General features: G+C 52.7%; 1 protein-coding gene across 6 annotated transcripts in view; it reads left to right on the top strand.

Annotated features, from left to right (window-relative positions):
• PIK3R5 (phosphoinositide-3-kinase regulatory subunit 5) overlaps positions 1-21,709 on the top strand; it is a 57,095-nt gene that overhangs the window by 13,659 nt on the left and 21,727 nt on the right. For 3 of the 6 annotated variants that reach the window (XM_035342611.1, XM_035342616.1, XM_035342610.1), the window contains one exon: positions 17,522-17,631. In XM_035342611.1, coding sequence (XP_035198502.1) covers positions 17,535-17,631 — 97 coding nt within the window. In that variant the 5' untranslated portion in view covers positions 17,522-17,534. Of the gene's footprint in view, positions 1-2,465; positions 2,540-3,062; positions 3,085-15,964; positions 15,984-17,521; positions 17,632-21,709 lie in introns of those variants that run through there. The other 3 variants (XM_035342612.1, XM_035342613.1, XM_035342615.1) reach the window with 3 other exon arrangements.

The raw sequence follows: 21,709 nt of genomic DNA, 5'->3' as shown, positions 1-21,709 counted from the left end.
CAGCCCGTCACTTGGTCCCATGGGGTGACTCCCTCTGCCTGTGCTGCTGGAGGAAGGATGGGGAACATCCGCACCCGGACTGTGCTCGTTTGGATGTTGACGGCTGCTGCTGGGGAAGGACTGAGGCTGCTGGGGTTTTGGCTGGAATTTTCTTTGACCTCATTTGATTACCAGGTCCTACGTGCTCAGTGGTAGGGAGAAAACACCACAGGGAAAGTAGCTTATGCAAAAAATACGTAAAACTAATACATTTCCAGATACACAAATGACTTCCCAAGGCCACAGGGCAGATCCTGCAGTAGTCCCTGAGCATCATCCACAAAATCCTTGAGAATGACTCAGCTGTGGCATAAGGCAGCTGGTGGGGTGTGTGAGGCCATCGGGAGAAAGCTGGTGTGAACACATGGGGGAAAGCAGACGTGTTTAGGGGTGTGCTATGGCCGAAGATGACAGGGTAAGTCACTGTACTGCTGTGGGTTCCTGGTCCACGTAGAGCCACAGAGGACCTGTTGTACTCCACGCCAGGCATGAGTGCCACCACCATGGAAGCACCAGGGGTTTTATTGGGCTGGGTGGAGGAAGAGCATGTGTCCATGCAGAGGAGAGAGTGGGTTTTGCATCATTTACCCCAGCCCTGCTACTGGAGCATTACAATATTCTTGGGCTATTTGGGATTAGGAGGGGCTGGAAGGAAAGCTGTGCACTGGTAGTGCTGTCTGTAGATGAGGTGCCATCATTAGGGACGCATCTGTTCCTGCTGGCTGGGAGGGCAGGCAGAGGGACTGGCTGTGAGTCCAGCACCACGGCTGGTACAGGACCTTGGTGGTCTCTTCCAGGTCTACCAGGGGCCTGCCCTAACACCTTGGGTGAGTCACTTTTTCTTCTCTAAGCTCTTCTCAACCCTTTTTCTTACCAAGAGCATGCTGGATCAGCAAGTCTGAATGTTCAGGGCCATGTCATGGTCAGCCACAACCATTTCTGCTGAGCGATATGAAGGTGGACGATCTACTCTGACAGTGCCAGGCTGCAGGTTGTCCTAGCGCAGATGTGTTATTCCCGTAACTTGTGCTTTCCCTACTTGAGCTTCTCTGTAAGAGAAGGACTGGACTAGATATAAGATTATGGACCATGTATATACACATACACTGGATGTGTTTGTAATCTCAGTCTGTAATCTCTCTGGACAGTCCTGCCAGTATCATTGACACCATCCAACATGCAAAAAGCCCTGATCTTGATCAGCAGCTGCTGGATGACTGAGCTATCCATACGGCTGGTCTGCTTGGCTCCAAGCTGAAATGGTCGAGCCCAGGCTATGGGCTGGAACGTTAGATTAGGGCAGATTACAGAGTACTTTCAGTTTTTGCCTCTTTCAGGGTTGCTAATTTGAGAAGGCATGGTTTGGCTCCTATCACTTGCTTGGTTGGGTTGTAGATCTCAAACCAAGACCTGACTACAGCTTTGTCTGAGAAGTAAGGGTCAGCTCCAGCACGTGGAGCACCTCCCTAGTGATGTTTGAACTTGAACTGGCGCTTTTGTCCTTGAAAATCAAAGCACAGCCAGCAGAACAACCTCCAACCCATCGTGAACAGAGAAGTCCATGTGAGTGCTGCTGCAGGAGTCTCTGCACAGCCACGTTTCCCAGCTCTTGGTGTAGACATAGCACTTTTTATGCTGAGCTGCTGTTGTGGGTTTTGGTTTGCAGATAGGCAGAGCAGTCCAAATAAACACAGGTTTTTTTGGATTATTTAGCCATTCCTTCTCAGTGTGCAGATTACTGCTAAAACTGCTGGCCCTCTAAGAGGATGTCTTCATTTATGACAATATGAAGGGTAATGGTCTTAGGAGTAAGCGTTGGCCAATCATTGGGTCACTTTGATAGCAGCAGATAGATTTAAACCCAAATCTCTGGTATCCCCAAAGGCAGCTTAATCTGCAAGCTATTCTGTCCTTGCTGGGGATGCTGCAATGGAGAGGTCCTATGAGCTGAGAACATCATGGAGATGGAGCAAAGGCTTCTTTTGACACCAGAGCTTCCAATAGAGGTATGGGGAAAGGTTTCATGCATACAGGGCTGAGCTTTCTTCCTAAAGGCAGGAGGCAGATGCATGAAAGTGCCCGCAGGGGTGGTGCAGCCTGGAGCCCGTCCTGCCTGCATCCACCTCGGGTGAGCTCCTGCTTGCCAGCGGATGGCTGTTATGGAGTGAGAAGCACTCCCAGCCTGGGGCTGTTTGAAAGCTCAAGGTTTCAAAGGTATTTTCTTCCCCAGCTCTAATTTTAACAGCCACACTTGGGATAAGCGCTTTGAAGCCTTAATTGCAATTATGAATCTTCCTCTGTTCCCAGGTTTCCCCTAATTGGCTTCCTGTGAGAATTTACAAAGCTGGTAAAAACAAAACCGCTGTTTTTGTGAGGGAGTTGGTGGCGTGAGATTCCTGAGCCCAAATAAAACGCGGCTCAGCCGGGACTTCTGCGCTGCAACGCGATGCCGTAAGCAGACCCACAGCCAGACGCTCACAACGGTGGCATTATACAAAGTGTAAGCTGATTTACATGCTTGCATTAAGAAAGTGCTAATCTATTTTGATTTTTTTTTCCTCCTCTTTTTTCCTTTCACCCTTCTGTAATCTTCTGCGATCCCTGCCAGGTTCCCAGCTCCTTTGGCTGGAATAGGGCCCCAGCTAAATCCTTTATCTGTCTATTTGGCAACCCTGGCTGAAGTAGTTAGCAAAAGAATGACTTTTTTTTTTTTTTTTTTTTTTTCCCCTGGCTCATTAATTAGATTTACAGAGCCGGGTGGCTGCTGCAATAGTATGGGCAAGGCAGTTCTCTATTTTGTTTCTTAGGAATTTGGATTTTAAAAGCCAGCTTTGAGGCAGTTCTGGTGCTAGCGGTCAGACCTGCAGCTCCCCTGCGTGTGCTGCTGTTGAGAATGTGTCCCTCTCACGTGCAGCTTAATTTCTCTGATTTGCTGCTGCCCGAGCTGCTGATTGTGCATCGTCGATTTTACTGCTGGAGAGGTTCGAGGATGGGTATCTGGGTGCTGTGCTTCTGAGGTGCCCATGGCAGGATATCTTGGTTAAGGCAAGTGGTTCTTGTGGGTTAGAAATAACATCTGTGAAATTATATGTATACATATATATATTTAATATGTTTTTTGATATGGCCTGTTTTGCCAGTCTTACCTGCCAGGGTCAGAAATGGGATTGGGAAGGCTACGTCAGGAATTAAAAATAAGGGGATGGAAGGAGAATAATGCTGCCACCTCCATCTGCCGGTGCTTTGTGTCGGGGCGTGATGCGGCGGGGGCCTTGCCTCTGTATTCAGAGGAGGAGATGGAGGCACGGAGAGGTCACTCGCCATGCCATGGCACCGGGGCTCTTGGTTTCTATTGCGGGCTTTCAGTTCCTTTTGTAACCACCAGACACTGTCTTTTTCTCGGCTCGAGGGCTGAGCGGTCTGGCTGGGAGGCGAGCGCTGGGGTCTCGGTTGCAGATGCCCAGAGCTGGGGCACCCCACAGGTGCTGCTGGATGCTCATGATGCTGCTGTTGCTCTCATCCCATTTACAAATGGACATTTGGGATATGCAGAGGCTGGTGCGGCCACTCAGCTTGTGTTGGGGACCAGGAGGAGGGTGCCTCCGGAGGAGGGTGATCCTGTGCATCGCCCACAGTGATGGAGGCTCAGCACAGCCCCAGAGAGCAGGTCAGTGCTTTTAGCGCAGGCTTCCTAATGTGACCACTGTGTTAACTTTTATTGCGTGGTGCCCAACGGGAGGCAAATATTCAAAGACTCTGAAGGGAGGAGGATGCTCGGCAGCTTTTGAAAGTCACGGTGGATGCCAGCTTCAATGGACACAAGCAGCCTATCGGGGCTGTCAGCATCGCTGCCTTGAGGGAAGTGCTGGCTTTGCTGCATCCCTCAGCTTCTGGATCCACGTCGCTGCTGTGGGGACCAGGGATGGCTGCAGGCAAACCCGGCCACAGACACTACGTGTGCTCTGCTTGGATTTTGCCTCGGTCGATGCAAAAATCAAAGCCCTAGGGTGATGTGGGCCAAGCACTGCTTGTGTTTGTGAAAATGATGGCAGCATTTAGAAGCAGAGAAGTGCAGTTACTGGAAGGAGTTCTGTAGGCAAACAGTTGAGGGGGAGGGCAGAAATAGCTGCAAAATGTATTAAAAAAAGCTGTGACCAAAAGCAATTTGCACTCGACCCACTTGAGAGTTGCCCTCCCAAAAAAGTAGATGCTTATCTGCCCAGCCCAGGGACCCACCGCTGCTGGGGCAAATTGCCTGCTAATTTCTGCTAAAGGCAGAGCGATCAGGCTAAGTAATTAGGCAGGTATTTACACTTTCCCAATTAAATGTGGGGAGTGGAGCCTATTCCCAAGGGGACACAGACTTCCAAGGAGGTGCCCGGATCAGTGTGCTGGGTCTTTTGATCCCTCCCAGGAGCTGGCAGATGTGAGACATGACTCTCTAAACCAGAGACCTACTACTTTTGAGACAACATTTGGAAGCTAAAAGCAAAGAAACCACAAAGGGTTTCCCTGGAGGTAAGATGGAAAGGGAATAAGTTGCTGCTGGCCGGGGAGCACTGATGGGGAAAACCAAAGGTCTGCACTGAGCCATGTGCCAGCGGAGCAGAGTGGCCTCGCTTTGCTGAACTTGTGCTGTTTCGTTATTACTGGTAGTATTGATTTTCAGTGTTATTATTTAGTATACTGAAACAATACATTATTCATATTCATCACTGCAATATATTATTATTACTTTTAAAAAAGACCACCTAGGCACTTCTTGTAAACAAGAAACTATCTCCAAGTGACCACCTCAATGTGTCCTGAGCAGCAGGTGCTGTAGATAAAACAGGGTGGAAAAGCTGAGAAAAGCCCAGGATGAATGCAGCAGCCACATTTGGTAGCAGCTTTCAGAGGGTGAAATGCACTGGATTTGAGTTGGTGCCAGGACACCAGTGTGGTTTTTGTCCTGCTACCGCCTTCCTGTGTCACCTGAGCAAAGTCACTTTGCCTTCCCCATTGGCTTCTGTTCCATCACTACGTGGCTAGCAGCACGTTTTTCATTCCTCGAAGTAGTGTTTTGAGAATAAGGGTGTTAAATAAAGTCCAAATCAGGTGCTGAGGGAATTGTGGGGGATGAACCCAAAGGTTTTGGTTCTGGGGAAGCTGGGGCCAGGGTCCTGTTGGAGGCTCTGCCCAGACCTGTGCCCATGGCTCTGATGCAGCATCCCAATTTCTGCTGCTCCATTGGGTGGCTGTGGCAAAAGGGCACAGAGGTAGGAATGGAGCAAACGACAATGGGAAAGGGCAGGTCTGAGGCTGAGAAGGAGCTGAAGGCAGGCTCAGGGTGCAAGATGGAGCTGGAAGACCTGCAAGTTGAAGTCAAGGTCAGAGTTGTTGGAGACAGGCAGGGACTGCATGGAATCGAGTGCAAATGGGCCACTTTGGGGGCTCAGTCCTGATTTGCTAAGAACACAGCTTCTGGTAGCCTGGCCCAGCAGGACGTGTGCTCATGAGCTGCAGCTGGAGCACAGCTCGCTCCCATCTGTGCTTGTGGCTTGGGGCTGGCGAGGGCTCGTTCTTTCAGTGACCCATTGGTGATGCTGTGCGGGGTGCAGTTGGCCTCGTCCCACACCAGGCTGCCCCGAATGGGCTCTGAGCTCTCCTCTGGACCCCCCTGGGGTTGGGGACTTGGCTGGCCCTACTCAAGGGCATCAGTGCTGTGATGGGATTAAGGGGGAAGCAAGGGTGTCCCCCTTGTGTCGGTGCCTCTATCCATCAGGAGTGCTGCCCTCTCTGAGGGCTGATGGGCTTTTTTGGCCTGCCGGGGCCCCAAACCAAAGAGCATCAAATCCCCAAGCTGCCTGTGGGTCACCTCTTGGACTGATGTCTGTTTGTCTCGGTGAGAGAAGGACCCTGGCAATGAGCCCACCAGGTACACGAGCAAGAAGTCTTGGCTAGCACCCACCTCCTGGTGAAGCCATCGTTCCTGTCCACCTCGTGCTTGGGACTGGGGAAAGCTCTGCCAAGTGGGTGCGGGTGCCCAGCAGCAGCAGGCCCTGTGCCAGCTCCAGGGATGTCGTCGGAGAAACCTGCAATGAAAATTTGGATCTCAGTTTGCAGATTGGCTCCTCAGCCCCTGAATAGGTGCTGGTGACAAATCCGTCATCGCTTGGACTGGTGTCCCAGAATGCAGAGCTGGTGGCTTCATCCTGGGAAAGGTGTCCCTGCTGACAGCCCCGGATCTGGGAGGGTTATGCCTTCACACAGTTAACTCCAGAGTTAATCTCTGCTCCTGTTCAGTTTAAAAGCAAATGTGGGAGTCAGTGTGCTCGTAGCTTGCTTTGGGGCTGGGGTCTCTGTCCTTTTATTAGGTAAGCAAATGAACCAGGTCCGACTTCAAAGCAAGCCTGTGTCATTCAGACCAGGTATCGCCATTGCACCACAATTTTAGAACAAAGAAAGAAAACAGAGACAAAACTAAAAACAGGAACCAGCAGATAAACAATCCGCCCGTGCCGCTGGCGCTGAGCTGAGCCGAGCTCCTTCCTGCTCTCAGCCATCTGGCAGGTCAGCCGTGGGGCTCGGGGCTTTGCTGGGCTTGCGGAGCCTGGCTCTCCTAGTCGGCCCTTCCCAGCGGGGCAACCAGCTGGGAAATGACCGAAAGCCTTTTCCATTCATAAACCAAAATAAAAATCTCCAGCGTGTGAGCGGAGCACATGGCTCTCCTCATCTGAGAGTGCCCAGGTGGGATGCTGCGAGTTCACGCTCTGCCCTGGGGGAGATGTTTCTCCTGCTGGTGTTGTGGGGCTGACACCAGGGTGTCCATACAGGGGGTGGTTGGTGAGCCCCTGAGCTGCAGGAGTGGGATCAGGGCTTGGGGCTGCTGCTGGGGAGGGGGAGCTGGGGAGGGGGAGCTGGTGCAGGAGCATCCTTGGTGGTGGGCACCTGCCGGGTGCCAGTGACCCCACCTGGTGTCATTGGAAATCGGTGTGGGGCTGGTCCCCGGGAGAGCTGGCTTGGTGCGGGCTTGTTCACGGCAATGAGAACCCAAATACTGGTGCATGGAGGAAAATGACAGAAATTGGAAGTTTCGTTAATTTCTGGCTTGATTTTTACTTTCTGAATCACAGTCAGATGAGTGCAAACACTGTTTCGAAATGATGGCTTGAAAGGTTTTGTTCTGAGTCCTTGAGACCCCCTCCACTCCTCGCCTTTCGCGCCCTCAAGCAGATGTGTTTTGCTGAAATTCAGACCAATTCACTGAGGAATTTGCTCACCTTGAAACAGTTTATCTGATTACTTTGTTCTTTTTGACAAGTTTCTTGCAGCCCTGCTGTTGCTTCCATGGTGATTTAATTTGTTTTTGTTAAACCCAACCTGAAGCAGCATCCCTGTGATCATCGGGGCTGGTCCTAAGGCTGCCCGTCGTTGTGACCCGCGGTCAGTACCCCACTCCTGGAGCACATATGGGGTCGCTTCTATAATGTGATCCCTGCTTCTGGTGCTGCAAAACACATCTGAGACTCTGCCAGCTCAGGGATAGCAGATCCCAGGACAAAAGATAGCAAAGGCGTGCGGTATCAGGACTGATTGCTCCTGTATTTTCCCATGGAGCCTTCCTCTCCAGGTCTGAGATGAAAAGTGGTGGTGGTTCAGAGGTGATGTTTGCACCTCTAGATTTTATTTTCCTGGAGCTCACAGCCTCTGCGCCCCGTAAGCCTTGGCCTCAAGCTCTGGCTGCTAATACACGTAATCCTGGGGATGGAATTTGGGAAATCCCATCAAATAATTCCCATTGCAGCAACGTGAAAGGCTCAGATGGAGATATTTGTGCAGAGCGTCTTAAGCATTTCTCAGCTTCCTGTTGGCTTTCTCTTCTATTGGGCGTACTCAGTGGCAGCTGAGCAGCGCAAAGCTGTACCGGAGGGAGCTGGGATAACAAACCACTTGTGATAACCACCGAAAAGCTCCGGTACTGTGGGATCCACAGCCCAAAACCCAGTTGCCCTACTTCACCGGAGGCTCAAAATACTTCTCCCCCGCCACCCAGGCAGCCTCTCCTCCTCCCCCAGCTCTGCAGGAGGCCGCGCATGCGCAGCGGAGCTGTGGCGGCCGTGCAGACCTGCACCCGCGGGTAACCTGCTTTCCACGACCGCGCCGCCTGTGCTTTCTATGCACGGGGGCCTGCCGGGAGGTGTATTTCTTTTTTTGGAGTTGCTGCTCGGGGCTACGTGATGCTGAGCGCCGCCGGCTCCGACGTCACACACCACACACGTGTGTGTGGAGGTTCGTGGTTGTGATGTTCCTCCCTTTCTCCCCCTCCCTTAGGTCTTGCTCTTGCTGTGTTTACCTCCCCGGTGCGGTCAGTCAGTCTTCCCTGAGAGCAAAGTGGGGCTGGACAAGTTGCACTGAGTAGCAAAATGTCAGTCCTGCCCTGTGTTACGGAGAGTCCCAGCCTGGACCCGTAATTCCTCCCTGCCCTTGGTTCCTCTGCCCTGCTCTTCGCACGTGGTGCTCCCTATCTTCAAGTTTTAGCTGCTGTATGGTGTCCCAGATGCTTTTTACAGTGGGTTTGCTGTTGCAGGCAAAATATTAGACATGAAATTGAAGAACACAGGGTGCTTTTACAGGGAAGAGGCAGTTTTCCTGGTTTCTCTCTCTCCTGGATGCTTTTTTTCTCACCACCAGCTGGGATGATGCTCCATCCCTTGGTCGTGCCGGTGTTTCTCACCTCCTTTCTAAGCTGGGGACCTTCCCCCTCTGACCAGAGACATTTCCTTTTGCTGTGCAGCGGAGTGCTGTGTCTGTGGGCCAGGTCAGCAGCCTGGCAGGAGGAGCGGCTGCAGAAGTGGCCGATGTGCAGCTGTGGGGCGGCGCTTGGCTCTCGAGCCATCTCACGGTCTGTTCCTTGGGGATGCTCCCTGTGCCCTGGCTGCAGACTGTCAGATGAGCACCACTGCCTTCCCATGGAGCCTTTTTCTTTTGCAGATGTGTATGGTGAATTAATTTGGGCTGCTTTCTGCAAAGAAGCTGCCCGTGGTCTGAGTCCATGGCTGGGCTCATGCAGCCCAGCCCTGCCTAGCTGCTAGGGGTGATGCCTTGGAGCACCCAGTGGAGAGGAGCTGTGGGACCAAGAGACCACCTCCGATGCCCCTTGGCTGGGCCAAGCAGCCCCCGGGCAGCCAGGTAAACAGCTCACAGAGGTGTCTGAACTGAGCTGTCTGCGCTTTGCCAAGATGAATCACACCTCACGTTTTGCTTTCTTGTGCTGGGCTGAGCCCCCCCTCCCTATGCTGCTGCAAGGCGCTGCCCCGGCCCCCAGCCCTGCAGGACCCGTGGTGCCCGCTGCGGGGCTGCCCACGTCGGTGTGGACATAAGGCCTGGGTGCTGCTTCTTCCCCTTTGTGTTACCTTCTGAAGGTGCTCTTTGATATTAAAAGGACTCCGAAACCACTTTTGCACATTAGGTGCTTTCCCTGCTCTGTGGTGGGAGTCTCTCGTTCAGCCCAGTTCTCAGGCATGGTGAGAACAAGGAGTGAGCTCTATGTCTTAGTAAGCTTTCCAGTTCTCACGAGTGCTGGTGTAATCGAGCCCCTGCAGTTCAGCAAGACGACGTTACCCTTGTGTTTGAGGAGGACTCAAGTCCCAAGGTGCCCGGTGCTGCTGCATGCTGAGCAGGGTGCTGCTAGGCTGGTAATAGCTCAAATCTTAATTTCTTACTGCTAGAAAGCATTTATTGCTGCTTCATCTGCTCCGTTCCTGTTGTGAAGTGTCCCTCAGCATGGCGATCCTTCGTGACGGATGCTGTTTTCATTCTAGAAGCAGATTTTCTGGTACCACAAGTTTTATCTTCTGCTTTAAGATGAAATCACCCAAATCCTCTTTCCCGTTTCACTTCCAAATACCACAGTTTTCTCAGAATCCTGTGTTATGTGCAATTGCCACAGCAGCTTTAAAGTCACCAGTTCATATAATGTCTTCTTGCTCATCTCTTGCATTCAGACTCAAGATGTGCTGCTCTGACTGTCCCAGAGCAGGGGCAAACTGCTGTGAAAATCTTCTTCCAGAGCAGTTCAAGGCACAGGTTGTCTCAGATGCTGCTGGGACCTCCCATCCTTCCAGCAGAGATGCATCTCCAGAGCTGGACACCTCGGAGGTGGAGTTTGCCAGTGACAGATGGGGCCACTCATTCCTGGCTGTCATTTTCCACATGGAGATGGTCACCCAGACACCCCGTGTGTCCAGGAGGCCATGCGTTGCTTGTTAAAACCAATATCCAATCCGCCTTTTGGTGGTTTTGCTCCTCTGAAAAACCACGCTGGTCTCGATGTCTCTGCCACCAGCATCCAGTCAGAACTCTGAATTTCTCTCCTTGGCATGTTGCTCCCTGCATGCATCCTCACACCAGACCGCTGAGTCTGCCTTGATCCTTGGAGCTGCTCTGCTCTGTTCGCTCACTGGTGCCCTGAAGGCAGCAAGTCTTCCCAGCATCAGCCCCCGTTGTGTTGGGTTCCCCCTCAGCCTGCTTCCAAGCCCCGTACTCGGTGATCCTGTCCCGTGTCTCTTCCTGACAGCCAGATCTGGAAGCCCTAAATCCTGCTCTGGATGTGCCTTGCTCACCCATTGCTAAGGTTTTCACATCCCACTTTGGAGCAGGGCATGTGTGAGCTGGCCACGTGCCCGTGACCCCCTCCTGTGCTCCCTGTCAAGCCAGATGGAGAAAGGTGACTGAGCTGGGCTTGCGCAGACAGCATTAGATTACTGATCTTTGCTTCGGATTCTCCTTCCTGTCCTTGGAGAAGTTCCTTAATTTCTGGTGTCCTCTTCCATTGCTCCCTCCCCGCCCCAAGAAAAGGGTGGGGGGATAATTTCCCTGTTGTTTTACAATTGCCTGATGGTTGCCTTTGCTATGTGTAAGTATGGCAGACAGCATCATGGGGGCTTGGTGTGTTTCATGTTTGTAGTGTGCCCTAAGTAACTGAGCTCCTTGCTCCATGGATAAGGAGAGAGGGGACAGTCCTGTAGGGTGCAGGACTGGGTCGGTGCTACCACCGACTTCTCAAAAAATCAAAGCTAAGGGATTTTTTTCAGCAGTGTACTTCATTCTCCAGCCTGTGCCTTTACGTGGCAGCAGGAGAGGTGGTGATCTTGGCAAGCTGACGTGGTGTGGGTGAGTGAGGATGTTCACAGGTGAGATGATGGGCAGAGATGTGGGCACTGACACCCAAGCAGATCTCTCTTGTGTTTGCCCTCTGTGGCTTCATCAGTGGTTGGTTTGGGTTGGTTCTCCAATGCCAGGGTTCAGGAAGGGCTCGCATTGGGTTTTGTCAGCCAGTTTTCGGAATAGCTTCTCCATTTCATAGAATCACAGGGTGCTGTGGGTTGGATGGGACCTTAAAGGTCATCTAATTCCAACCCTCTGCCATGGGCAGGGACACCTCCCACTAGACCAGGCTGCCCCCAGCCCCATCCAGCCTGGCCTTGGGCACTGCCAGGGATGGGGGCACCCACAGCTCCTGGGGCAGCCTGTGTCAGTGCCCCACTGCCCTTATTTCACTTCTCTGGTGCCTGCATCTGTTGATTTGAGGAGTGGAGGCTCCCTGGAGGTGCAGTTTTGCAGTCCACATAGTGAAGGTCAATCATGTCCCCGCCGTGGCTCGGGGAGCTCTTACTGCTTGGGGTAAGAGCAGTGCTCGTCCTCGCTCAGCGGCACAGGAACCCGTGGGCCTGTAAGGATGCTGTGCCGGGTTGTTTGTGCGGTACGTTCTCCTTTGCGAGCACCCTGAAAGGATGTTTGTCAAACCAGTTGCCTCCTGGATCTTTTGATACACTGCCTTTGTGTGGTTTGAACGAGCACCTTATCGCCTTCATCTCCTTGCTCTTTGATGCACAGCACTCACTTCAGCAGTAAACAGATGATGGTTGAAGTTTGAACCTTAAAAATTGCAGGTTCCTCACCTCTCTGCCTTATTTTCTACAAAGACTTCCTCCAGCTGCTCCCATTCTCGGCTCTGAGTTTCTATCTTTGGCTCCTGTATGGGGGTAGAGGAGACAATAAAATCTTGCAAGCTAAGGATAGTTAAAACCAAGATTTCAATGTAATCTAAGAAAACCAGACACTTTCGCTGCAGGAGCAGGTGCCTTGTGTGCTCTTGTTCCACTGCGCAGCACAGCGGTGGCTCCTCTGCTGCTTTGGGGATGCATCTCCTGGGGGTTCTGTGCCGTTCTGCTCCCCACTGCCCGCTTTGATGGTGCCATGGAGGAGGTGGGAAGTTGAGGTGTTGCTTGAGGGAGGTGACGACCTTGCCTAAGGTCCCTGCTGATGTGCTGGCATGAGGACCTTGACCTGAGAAATAGCTCTGGTTTGAATCCAACTGCTTTAATTCCCAGTTAAGTGGTTTTCCTTCTATTGCAGCATCAGCCCAAGCTCCTTGTTTTCTTTATCCTCATCAGAATTATTGCCCTTTAGTCCCTGGTGCCCTAAGCCCTACTGTAGCAGTGAGCTAAGTTGTTAACGAATGTGTTAGCATCTCCACAAAACAAATCATGTCTGTCCTTCCACCCACTGCCATTGCCAGCGGAGCTGGGCAGCGTGTTTACGGGCTGGTCCCATGGGTGAAGGGGCTTGCTTTTCCTCTCCCGTTTCCTGCCTGGGATGCTCGGCCAACGGCCTCAAAACAATCAGGGCAGGAAAGGGCGTTCTCCTGCCGTGAAGGTACCCGGGGGCTTTCTCTGGTGCAGGCAGAGCAGGGCCGTGCTTCCCTGCTGCAGGTTTCCCTCCGGGAAGGTAAAGGATTCTCAGCCAGGTCCTTTCCTGTCCATGGGCGTCTCGAGGAGATGCTGCTGGGATTTGCTGTCATGGAAGGGGAAATCTCAACTTATTTCCCATTTGCCTGTGTTTCCTCTCTTCGGGGAGGTGGATTAGGGCCAGCAGGATGCTGTCTGGGGTGGTGCCTCCCCAGGGCATCGAGCTGGAGCTGGGCAGGGGTCTGCCCTGCTGGTGGGGTGGCTGCGGCTGGTGTCCCCAGAGGGGTGGTCTAATTTCCTTCACTGCTTGGCTTGGGAGCACCAATACGGGCTTTATAGCTGAATTTTCTCCCTCTGTTCCCATCTTATGGCAGTGTCCTGGGCTTGACCACGATAGGAGGAGATTAGAGAAGTCCTTTGGATGCTGGAATTAGGACTCATGTGGACTTAACACAGAACAGCAGATGTGTGACTCCCAGTTCATGTTCTCACCTGCCCTGCCCAGACCACATGGACCAAGGCTGGTGGCCTCGGTGGTCATCTCGACTTGTCTGCTGTGCGCCTGGGGCAGCATCATCCTGGGCGTGAGGGGGCTGAGGGGCTTTCATTTGCTCTGACACTGAGCAAGAGGAAAGCTGAGAAAGGACAAGGTCTGAGTGAAGGTGAGCAGGGTGACCAAAAAAATATATAGATTGACTGATTTTTCCTGTGCTTTGAAAACTTCAGGATTTTGGCACACCTCCCGCCTCAAAGCAGGACAACAATTGAAAATCAAACACCAATGATCAGCAAAGTCCCTCTTTCTGCCAAGGGATGAATGTCTACCTATTCAATGTTAGTTAACAGGAAAAATGTAATTTATTTGTGCACCTTTTAACTGTGACAAACAGAGGAAAATATCTCAGTTGGAAACCTTCCAAAGATCTCGCATCCATACAATGTGCTGGGACAATTTCACAAATTCTCCAAGATGCTTTGTCCTGTGCCTGTGGCATTGCTAGAACTGTTGGGCAAAAAAAGACAAAACCTCGAAGCAAGTTGTATGAAGAATCCCACGTTCCATCGGAAGCCAGAGGGCTTAAATGTTGTCACGGCTGTGGCCGGGCACACGTAACGTTGCTGGTGGGATGTGAGGCTAGCTAGAGCGAGCCTTGCTCTCCGCCTGCCTCGTCGTGCAGAGGTCATCTCCTGCACTGGATCCATGCCTCTGTGGTCACTGGTTTCGCTCCCAGTCTCTGTCAGTTCCTCCTGCCAGCTCCATCGGGGCAGCCCACGGATGCTCCCCGCTGAAGCTGTCATTCCTGCATGGCAGAGATGGAGAGGAAGGTGCTGGGAGGTGCCGTGGCAGGGGTTTTTCTTGGCTAACCAGCCACGCGCATGGACGGGGTGATGTGAGGCAGGGGACTCTGTCCAGATGAGGTCTGGCTTTCTTCTTTGAAGGAGTCTAGCCCTTTCTGACTGTGCTTTTGTGGCAGGAGGATGCTGAGGAGGATCAGGAACGTGCCTGGAGGGCTGAAGATTTGTTTTCTCTGATAGCTGTGCCACAAATCGCAGTGGAACAGCAGAAAAACTGCTTAGTTTTTCCAAACACTGGCTTTGCTGCCTCTTAAATGAGGACCGTATTGCTTGCACAGTGCTTGGAGGCTGCTTTTAACGTGTAAAGTTAGAGGAGAAGAGAAAGCAATATCATCTTAGAGGATATCGGGGCTTGAAGCCCCACAGCTGATTTTGTAGGGCAGGGTCCAACACGAGCGATGTGTGGTGGGACAAAGCCCTTCTGCCTGCTTCGCCCAGCTCCTGCCAAGGCTGTGCAGAGCAGGAGCAGCAACCTGACTGCGCTTTTCCACATGCAGGAGCAGGACTTAATGTCCAAGGGCGATGCTCAGTGTTTGCCTGGGGCTGTTTGTCACAGTTGCAGTGGTGTCCCCTCTGTCCCTGCCTCCTCAGAGCAGCAGCTCTGGGTGCTTCATGTGGGGGCCAAATGGTTGTGTGCGGGCTGTGTTGTGCTGTCTGTAGAGCTGCTGTCAGCAGGCTTCTGACAGTCCAATGTCAGAAGGCTTCTCATCACCTGCTGTTTGGCTTCAATTTTTCCCCACACCTCTTCTCTCTTCCCGGGGTGGTTCTTAGGCTCTCTCTTGAGTGTGCTGGGCACCTGGTGAGAAGCCAAGGGAACCCACACCCTTTGCAATGTGCTGCTCTGCCTGGAAACATGCAGCCAGACGTGGTCCTGTCCCCTCCACCTGCATCGAGTCATCAAGTCCCTCACATCAGCTGGCCAGCCTGTGGTTTTGACAAAGATGCAAAGATTTAACAGCTCTGCTGCTGGGAGTCCGGCTGGAGGGAGATGGAGAGAGGACAGTTTTGTTTTGTTTATTTTATTTTTTTCCCAGAGTTGGTCATCACTTAAACAGCCTCACAAAACATTGATCTAAAAATGTTGACCTCAGCCCATGTTTTTACCTAGTGCTTGTGCAGTTTTTGCCAGAGGTCTGTGGAAAGTCTGATTATGTCCAGAACTGTCCCCTGCCTTGCCATTGTGCTCAGTGTGGGCAGAAAGGAAGGGACAGTTTGGGGAATAAACAGCAGAGGTTGAAAAGTTCCTGCTTGGTTGCGGTGGGCACAGAATCCTCTCCCATGAAAGATGCTTCCATAAGCACCGCCTGGGGAGAGGAGGCTTAGATCCATGTGTGGTCCATAGCACACCAAGGAAAGGAAAACAAAGGCTCTGTGCGCTCTCTGGTGTGAAAGTTATGATGATATCTTTGTCATATTTTGTCCTTAAATTCCCTGTCTGCTCTGCACAGTGATACCAGAGGCACCGTGAAGGGGCAGCAGGGCTGGTGCGGGGCTCGCTCCTAGTGCACGTCGAGGAGCGCGCTCCCCTCTGAGGACCGAGCTGTGCTCTAAGGCAAGCTGACGTGCAGGGAAGTGTATTTTTGTGAGCTGGGTGTTGTAAAAGGGTGCATATGAGTCATTGCTGTGCTCTTAGTCACTGCTTTCCTCTTGCCACAAGTCATGACTAAGATGCTGATGTGCAGACTCGCCACTCATTCAGTCCTCGGCACGGGGCAGAGCATCCTGCAGGCGCTCCTCGTACTCACGCTGTGGATGTACAAAACTTTTGAGGACCGTAACAACAGGCTGTGGCAGCAGCAAGCAAGGCAGGAGCCCATGGGCCTCTTCAGGGCAAAGGAGAGAGCTTGCATTTAGCAGGTCAGAGGTTCCTCGGGGGGTTGCTTTTACCTGTTTGGAGCTGCTGGTGGTTTCTCTCTGGTGTAGGAAGGGATGAGTGGTGGGGCTGGGCCTGCTTTGGCTCCTGGGGAGCCCCAGCAGCTGGGCATGGCTTTACAGAGCCCTTTTGGGGGAACTGCTGGGAACTGGGAATGGGTGGAGGTGGCTGTGGAGGTGCGTCCTCCAGAAGGGGACCAGCTGGGGACCGGGTGGAGCCTCTGCCGGGATCGCAGCGGCTGTCGCTCCTGCCAGGGAGGAGCTGGGAGCTGTGATGGGCACAGCCACCGCTGGCTGCTGGGCATCACGCGTTGGCCAAATAAGCAGAAAATGAAGCATCTTTGGGAAATGCACGAGCATGTGGCAGAAGTAAAGGAATGTGTTGGTCAGGGTGAAAGTAAAGGTTTCCTTGGCAGGTGTTTTTTGTAGTATCGGTGGGTTTTGTTTCTTCTTCCTGGATTATTTTCATGCACTTGTGTTGCCTCTAACTGAGAGGCAAAGTGTCTGTGGGATGAGCCCGTCTCTGTGCACTGGGAGAGGTGAGGTGCCTGTCCTGGGGTCTCTGCCGGGGCTGGCATTTCAGGGGACAAGGGACTCCCTGCTGGGCACCAGTTTGCTTGTGGTTGGGGCAGAGCTAGGAAGTACATGTTCTGGGCAAGGGGCCCTTCTTTTCCTGGTGGTCCCAGACAGATGCGTTTGAACTGGGTGGGACAGATAAAATCTTCTTGCCCCCAACTCAGCCTCTCCAGGCCAAGGTTTGGGCTGGCACCCTGAGCCATGGAGGAGAGGTGGGACAGCACCATGTTGTGAAAGGGGCGCAGCTGGGCACACAATCCGTGCTTTCACAATGTCCTCGGATGCTGGGGCTGAGGTGCCCTCGGTGTTTTCCTGCATTGCCCCACGGCCACGGGGACATTTTCTTGACGTTGGCTGCCCAGCAGCAAGGTCACAGTGCTGGGGACTTTCCTGGCTATTGTGGCAGGTACGAGGCTGGCACCTGCGGGTGCCTTTGTGGCCCTCCACCAGTGGCCAGCAGAGCCACCAAGGGTGATCCATGCATGATGCAAGCAGGGGAAGCTCGGGGTCTGCCATCACTTTTTCCACCCAAGCCCATTGCAAGGTGCTGCAGCTGTAAACTCTTGTGGTGTTACCTCTGATGAAGGCTAACCCAAGATTACCTCCTTGCCACAGCCACATAAGTGAGACTTGATCTGCCCCGCAGGTGGAAGTTGTGAGACAGCAGAAATGCCTGCACTGGGTCAGGATGGGTGCCGTGGTCCTGCAGCCTCTTGTGATCAGGCCGCGGATGTACACACCCCCTTTTCTTTGCCAAGGCTGAGAGGGATTGGGAGAGAAGATGACAGCTAGCAAAGGGAGCTCTGGGGTTGGAAAAGGTGTCACCTTGAGGAGGCAGTAACAGAGATGTTTTACTAGGAGCATCTTGTCTGTGCTACAGCAGTGCTGTCTTCTTTGCGCTTAGCTAAGGGTCTGGTATGCTAACTTTCTTCCTTCTCTTTCCTTAGGAGATGAATTAAAATGCAGCACACCACGTGCACAGAGGACAGGATCTACCACGCGCTGGAAAGATGTCTACACGGGCTTAGCAGAGATGCTGTCTCCAGCAGATGGGCGGGTAGGTGACCTGTTGGCCGTCAGCCTGACCCCCGACAGCCTTGCTGGGGTCAGACTTTTCTGTGCCTGATTTGCCCTCTCATTGCCAAGCTACCTGGGTAGAAGAGACCTGCAGGTGCTGCTGGAGGCTTGGGACCTTTTCTCCCTTCCAACATACAAAGTTAGAGGTGGGATCCAACCCATTCCATTTCCTGAGCCTCTTACTGCAGAGGAAGATGTACCGAGATGCTGAGCAAGTCAAGTTAGGTCTTACGTAGGTAAAGACTAAGCAGAGGAGTCATGTGTCTTGCCAGTTGTCCATGTGTGAGCTGGAAAGAGGAGTTGTCTTTGCTCACCATGAAGAAAGTCCTTTGTGTAATCAGCCAGACGTGCCTTGCTTTGATGCATAAAGACCTCACAACCTCTGGGTGTATCTCTGCTGCATTGTCAGAAGCAAGTGTCAAGATATTGTTATCAGCTTTGTTTGAATCTGGCTTAGATACTGTGGTGGCCATAAAGACATGAGCCGTGTAAGGGCTGTGGAGGGCTTCGAGCTGGCAGTGGTGAGAGCAGAGCAGCAACGAGCAGAAGTCATTCCTACACCTGACATTTTGACTTCTCATATGCGCGCTTTAAGGCTTCATTAAATCCCTCCCTTATCCTTTTGTGGCTGAAAGAAATGAATTTGAGGGGCTCTCAAACCCAAATTTCTTTTTTCTGTGTAGTTCTTCTGTTCTGGAGTTCTCCCCCTCTGCTTTTGCATTGACAGTCAAGAAAGAGGTAACAACCATCTCCTGTCTGCTGCCGAATCCTGGAGCGATGCCTCTGGCCGTGCCCATTTCCTCAGACCCGCCAGAGCAATGCCAGCTCCCCGTGCTGTAGCGTTGCCCTGGGGCTTGCTTCATGCAGTTTTCACCAGCCTTCCTTGGTCCTTCTCCCCACATTCTGGGATCCAGTCCCCAAAGCATGTCCTACATTCCTGGCTCCTGGAAGAGCGACCGTGCCTTTGGCACCATTAACGTGTGTCCGAAGGAGTCCCTCTGGCCAAGCGGCTCATTGTGCTGTGCAAAGCCCACCTCTTCCTGTAATTATAATTAATCAGCTTCTGTGTCACTCACAAGCTCTGCCCTTCAGTAATCTCAGCCCCTTGGCATTGCTTTAGGTAGCTTCTAAAAAACGACTTTGTAATTTTTCCAGCTCATCAGCAGAGACGGTGCCGTACGGGGCTGAGGCGGATGGCAGTGGGCTGTGCTGGACGCAGCCGTGCTGCCCAGGGGTTCCTCATCGCTACCGATTTCCCTCACCTTTCCGCCCACTGGCTTTTGTGCCCCTTAGTGTGGGTTTTGTGGAGTTTAGCAGGGTGATCTAGCATTCCTGGGTGAATCTCAGGCGCTTTGCACATAGAAAGTTCCCTTTCATCAGCTGTGCTTGTGCTTGTGCCAAAAATCTTGAGTGTGACCGGCGAGCCCAGTTTCCACAGCCGTTGGATTCAGGGCTTCCAGCTCTGCTGTGTCCTAGCCTGGGCACTTTTGCTGGGCACCCCCCGGGGCAGCGTTTCGTGGCTGATGCTTTCAGTGCTCTTCCATGTGGGCTGGCTTTTAAAGCCTTTGCTTTGAAGAGCTGCTGCTCCACATCCTACCCCCTTGCAATCGGAGTATGAAGCATTTTCTAATAATCTCAATAGCATGCGATTTAGGGAAAGCAGAGCGTAATGCACAGATATCACCACACCCATTAACAGCATATCCTATTCCTTTTCGTAAAGAGAGTGGAAATGTTTTTATGTTCATGTCTTAGCAGTTTTACAAGCATTACATTTTTATTACTGCAGTCCTGTGTCAGACGCAGGCTGCTATTTACGGCAGGGCTCTGTTCCTCGTACGGTTGGTGAATCTCTCCATCTTGTTCTTAGCTGTGCAGAAGCCTTCTCCTTTCTCATTTTCAACTTCTTATATCACTTCTATTTCCCAATTTATTTGCTTTCCCCTCCTTTTCGCCATTTCCATGCACCAAAATCATGCATTCCAGATTGCAGCTCTTTGGGCTGGAACCCAGCTGGAATTTTGTTCATTTCTCAATTATTTGAGGCTTTGTATTTGTACGATAACTTTATAGAGGGTTGCTCTGGAGTGGGTGAGTAATCACTTCCGATGTGGCATTTTCCCCCTGCATGAGTGACTGAATTGTGGAGGTTTGTGAAGTCAGCGAAGGGGAGAAGTGAGAGTGGCCTCAGCCATCACAGGTTTATATCCTGGAGCCCATGGTGGGCTCTGGGGTCTAAATTGACCATTTTTCCTCAACTGCAGCTGTTATGAGAGGAACCAAATAGAAAAGGGCTTGGAAAGGTGATGTGCTTTTCCTCATGGAGATCTGCTTTGGGAGGTCTGGTTGCCTTCCTCCACATTGCTGGAGATGATAGTAAAATCCAAGCATGCTAAAGAAGACAAATATTTTCTTGTTCAGTAGAAAGCAATGAAACAGAGTGGTTTTGGTGGAGGAGAGCGCTGGGGCTGGCTGCCCTAGGGGATCAGTGGGGTGAGAAGGGCTGCAGGAGCTGGGGAGGTGCTGGGGAGGCTGTAGGGCAGCCCGGTGTCCCAAAGGTCCTGGGGATAGGAGGATGCTGTTGGGTCTCTGATGTGGGGTTGCATAGAGCCAGGAAGGAGGAAGGATGCTGGTGAGGAAGGTTGGAGAAAGGATGAAGGTCTCTGGTGTGCGGGAGAGCCAGAGAAATGTTCAGCGATAAGTTTGTGGGCTTGGGGAGTTTGGTCTGCTCAGCTCTAATGAAAGGAGGACTGCTTGATTGCAGTCATCCAAATATCTGCATGGGGAATGCAGTCTGGTGTGGGGATGCTCCGGGTTAGCAACCGAGTAGCGACCTTGCAAATTTCAGCCACGGAATTGCTTTCAGCAGCCTTGTGGTGGGCTGTCGGGCTGGGATCGCTGCCTTCCCCTCCTCTGCCATGTCCGGGTGGCAGCACCACGCGTGGGTGCTGCCCAGGGAGGTGCCGCGGTGCCCTGCTCGTGTGGCTCTAAGCAGCTGCCAGGGAATGGGGGCTGCAAACTGCGCCCTGGTGCAGCCTGGGGAGCTTCATCAGACACCCCCCCCCCCCTTCCCCAGGGGGATTCTGTGGGGATGTGCTCTGTGCACCTCGAACCCCTCCACATCCTCCAGCTGCTGCTGGAATTTTTCCATCCCTCGTGGCTGTCCATTGCAGAAAAAACAGCTTAATCTGGTGGAAAGGATGGGAGTGGGTCTGAGGGAGGGAAGAAATGGAGATTTCTGCTTTTCACCCCTGCAAGCGCGTCACTTCTGACGGCATCAGGAGCTGCTCACTGGGATGCTCGCCCCTCGCACCGTGGGCGAAGGCAGCTCGGGCACGCACTATTTCTCCTGTTCTTCTTTTCTTCTTTCTTTTTTTTTTTTTTTCCGATTTGACAGTCACCCCCTCTAAAAAGTGGCAGAGGGGAAACGGTGGCTGCTGAGGTCAGGAAGGAGCCGCTGCGGGAGGCAGGCGGCTCGCGGCAATTCTCAGAAGAGAAATCGCGAAGCCTCATCCTTCCGAGGCCGCCCACGGGGACGCTGCTCCCGACCTCCGGCACGCTGCCGGCTGTGCCGATAGCGATCGAAGCCCCAGCTCGCCCGCGGTGCCGCCTCTGCTCCCCTCGGGTCGCTGCTCCCAGCATGTCCTTTGGGTCTTCCTCTCCCAAAGGGAGATATTTCTCGGGGTTAAGCACGGTTCAGTGCTGCAGGTCTGCGTGTTGGAGCCCCAGCACAGCTCCAGGCTGCACCGTGCTCCGGGATGCCCGTGGAGCTGGTGCATAAATCCAGCTTTCTCCATATGTGATGGAAAACCAACAGTGCTGGCTGGCTGTTGTGCAGCAAAACTTGGCAGGCTGAGCATGAGGGCGGGTGGATGTAAGCAGTGTTTAGCTGAGGGACTGCTGCCCTGCTGGGGTTCCTTGGCACCTCGTGGCCCAAATCCATTTAGGGTCTGGAAGGTGAAGTCCTGGGCTGTGCCCCCTGCACAAGGTGCATTGATAAAAGCTGACCTGGCCACCACTAGAACTCGCCCCACCGGTGCTTGGCCAACCTGTCTGAG

Source organism: Oxyura jamaicensis, chromosome 18, assembly GCF_011077185.1.
Source record: "Oxyura jamaicensis isolate SHBP4307 breed ruddy duck chromosome 18, BPBGC_Ojam_1.0, whole genome shotgun sequence".
Lineage (NCBI taxonomy): Eukaryota > Metazoa > Chordata > Aves > Anseriformes > Anatidae > Oxyura > Oxyura jamaicensis.
This window is presented reverse-complemented; position numbering and strand designations above follow the sequence as displayed.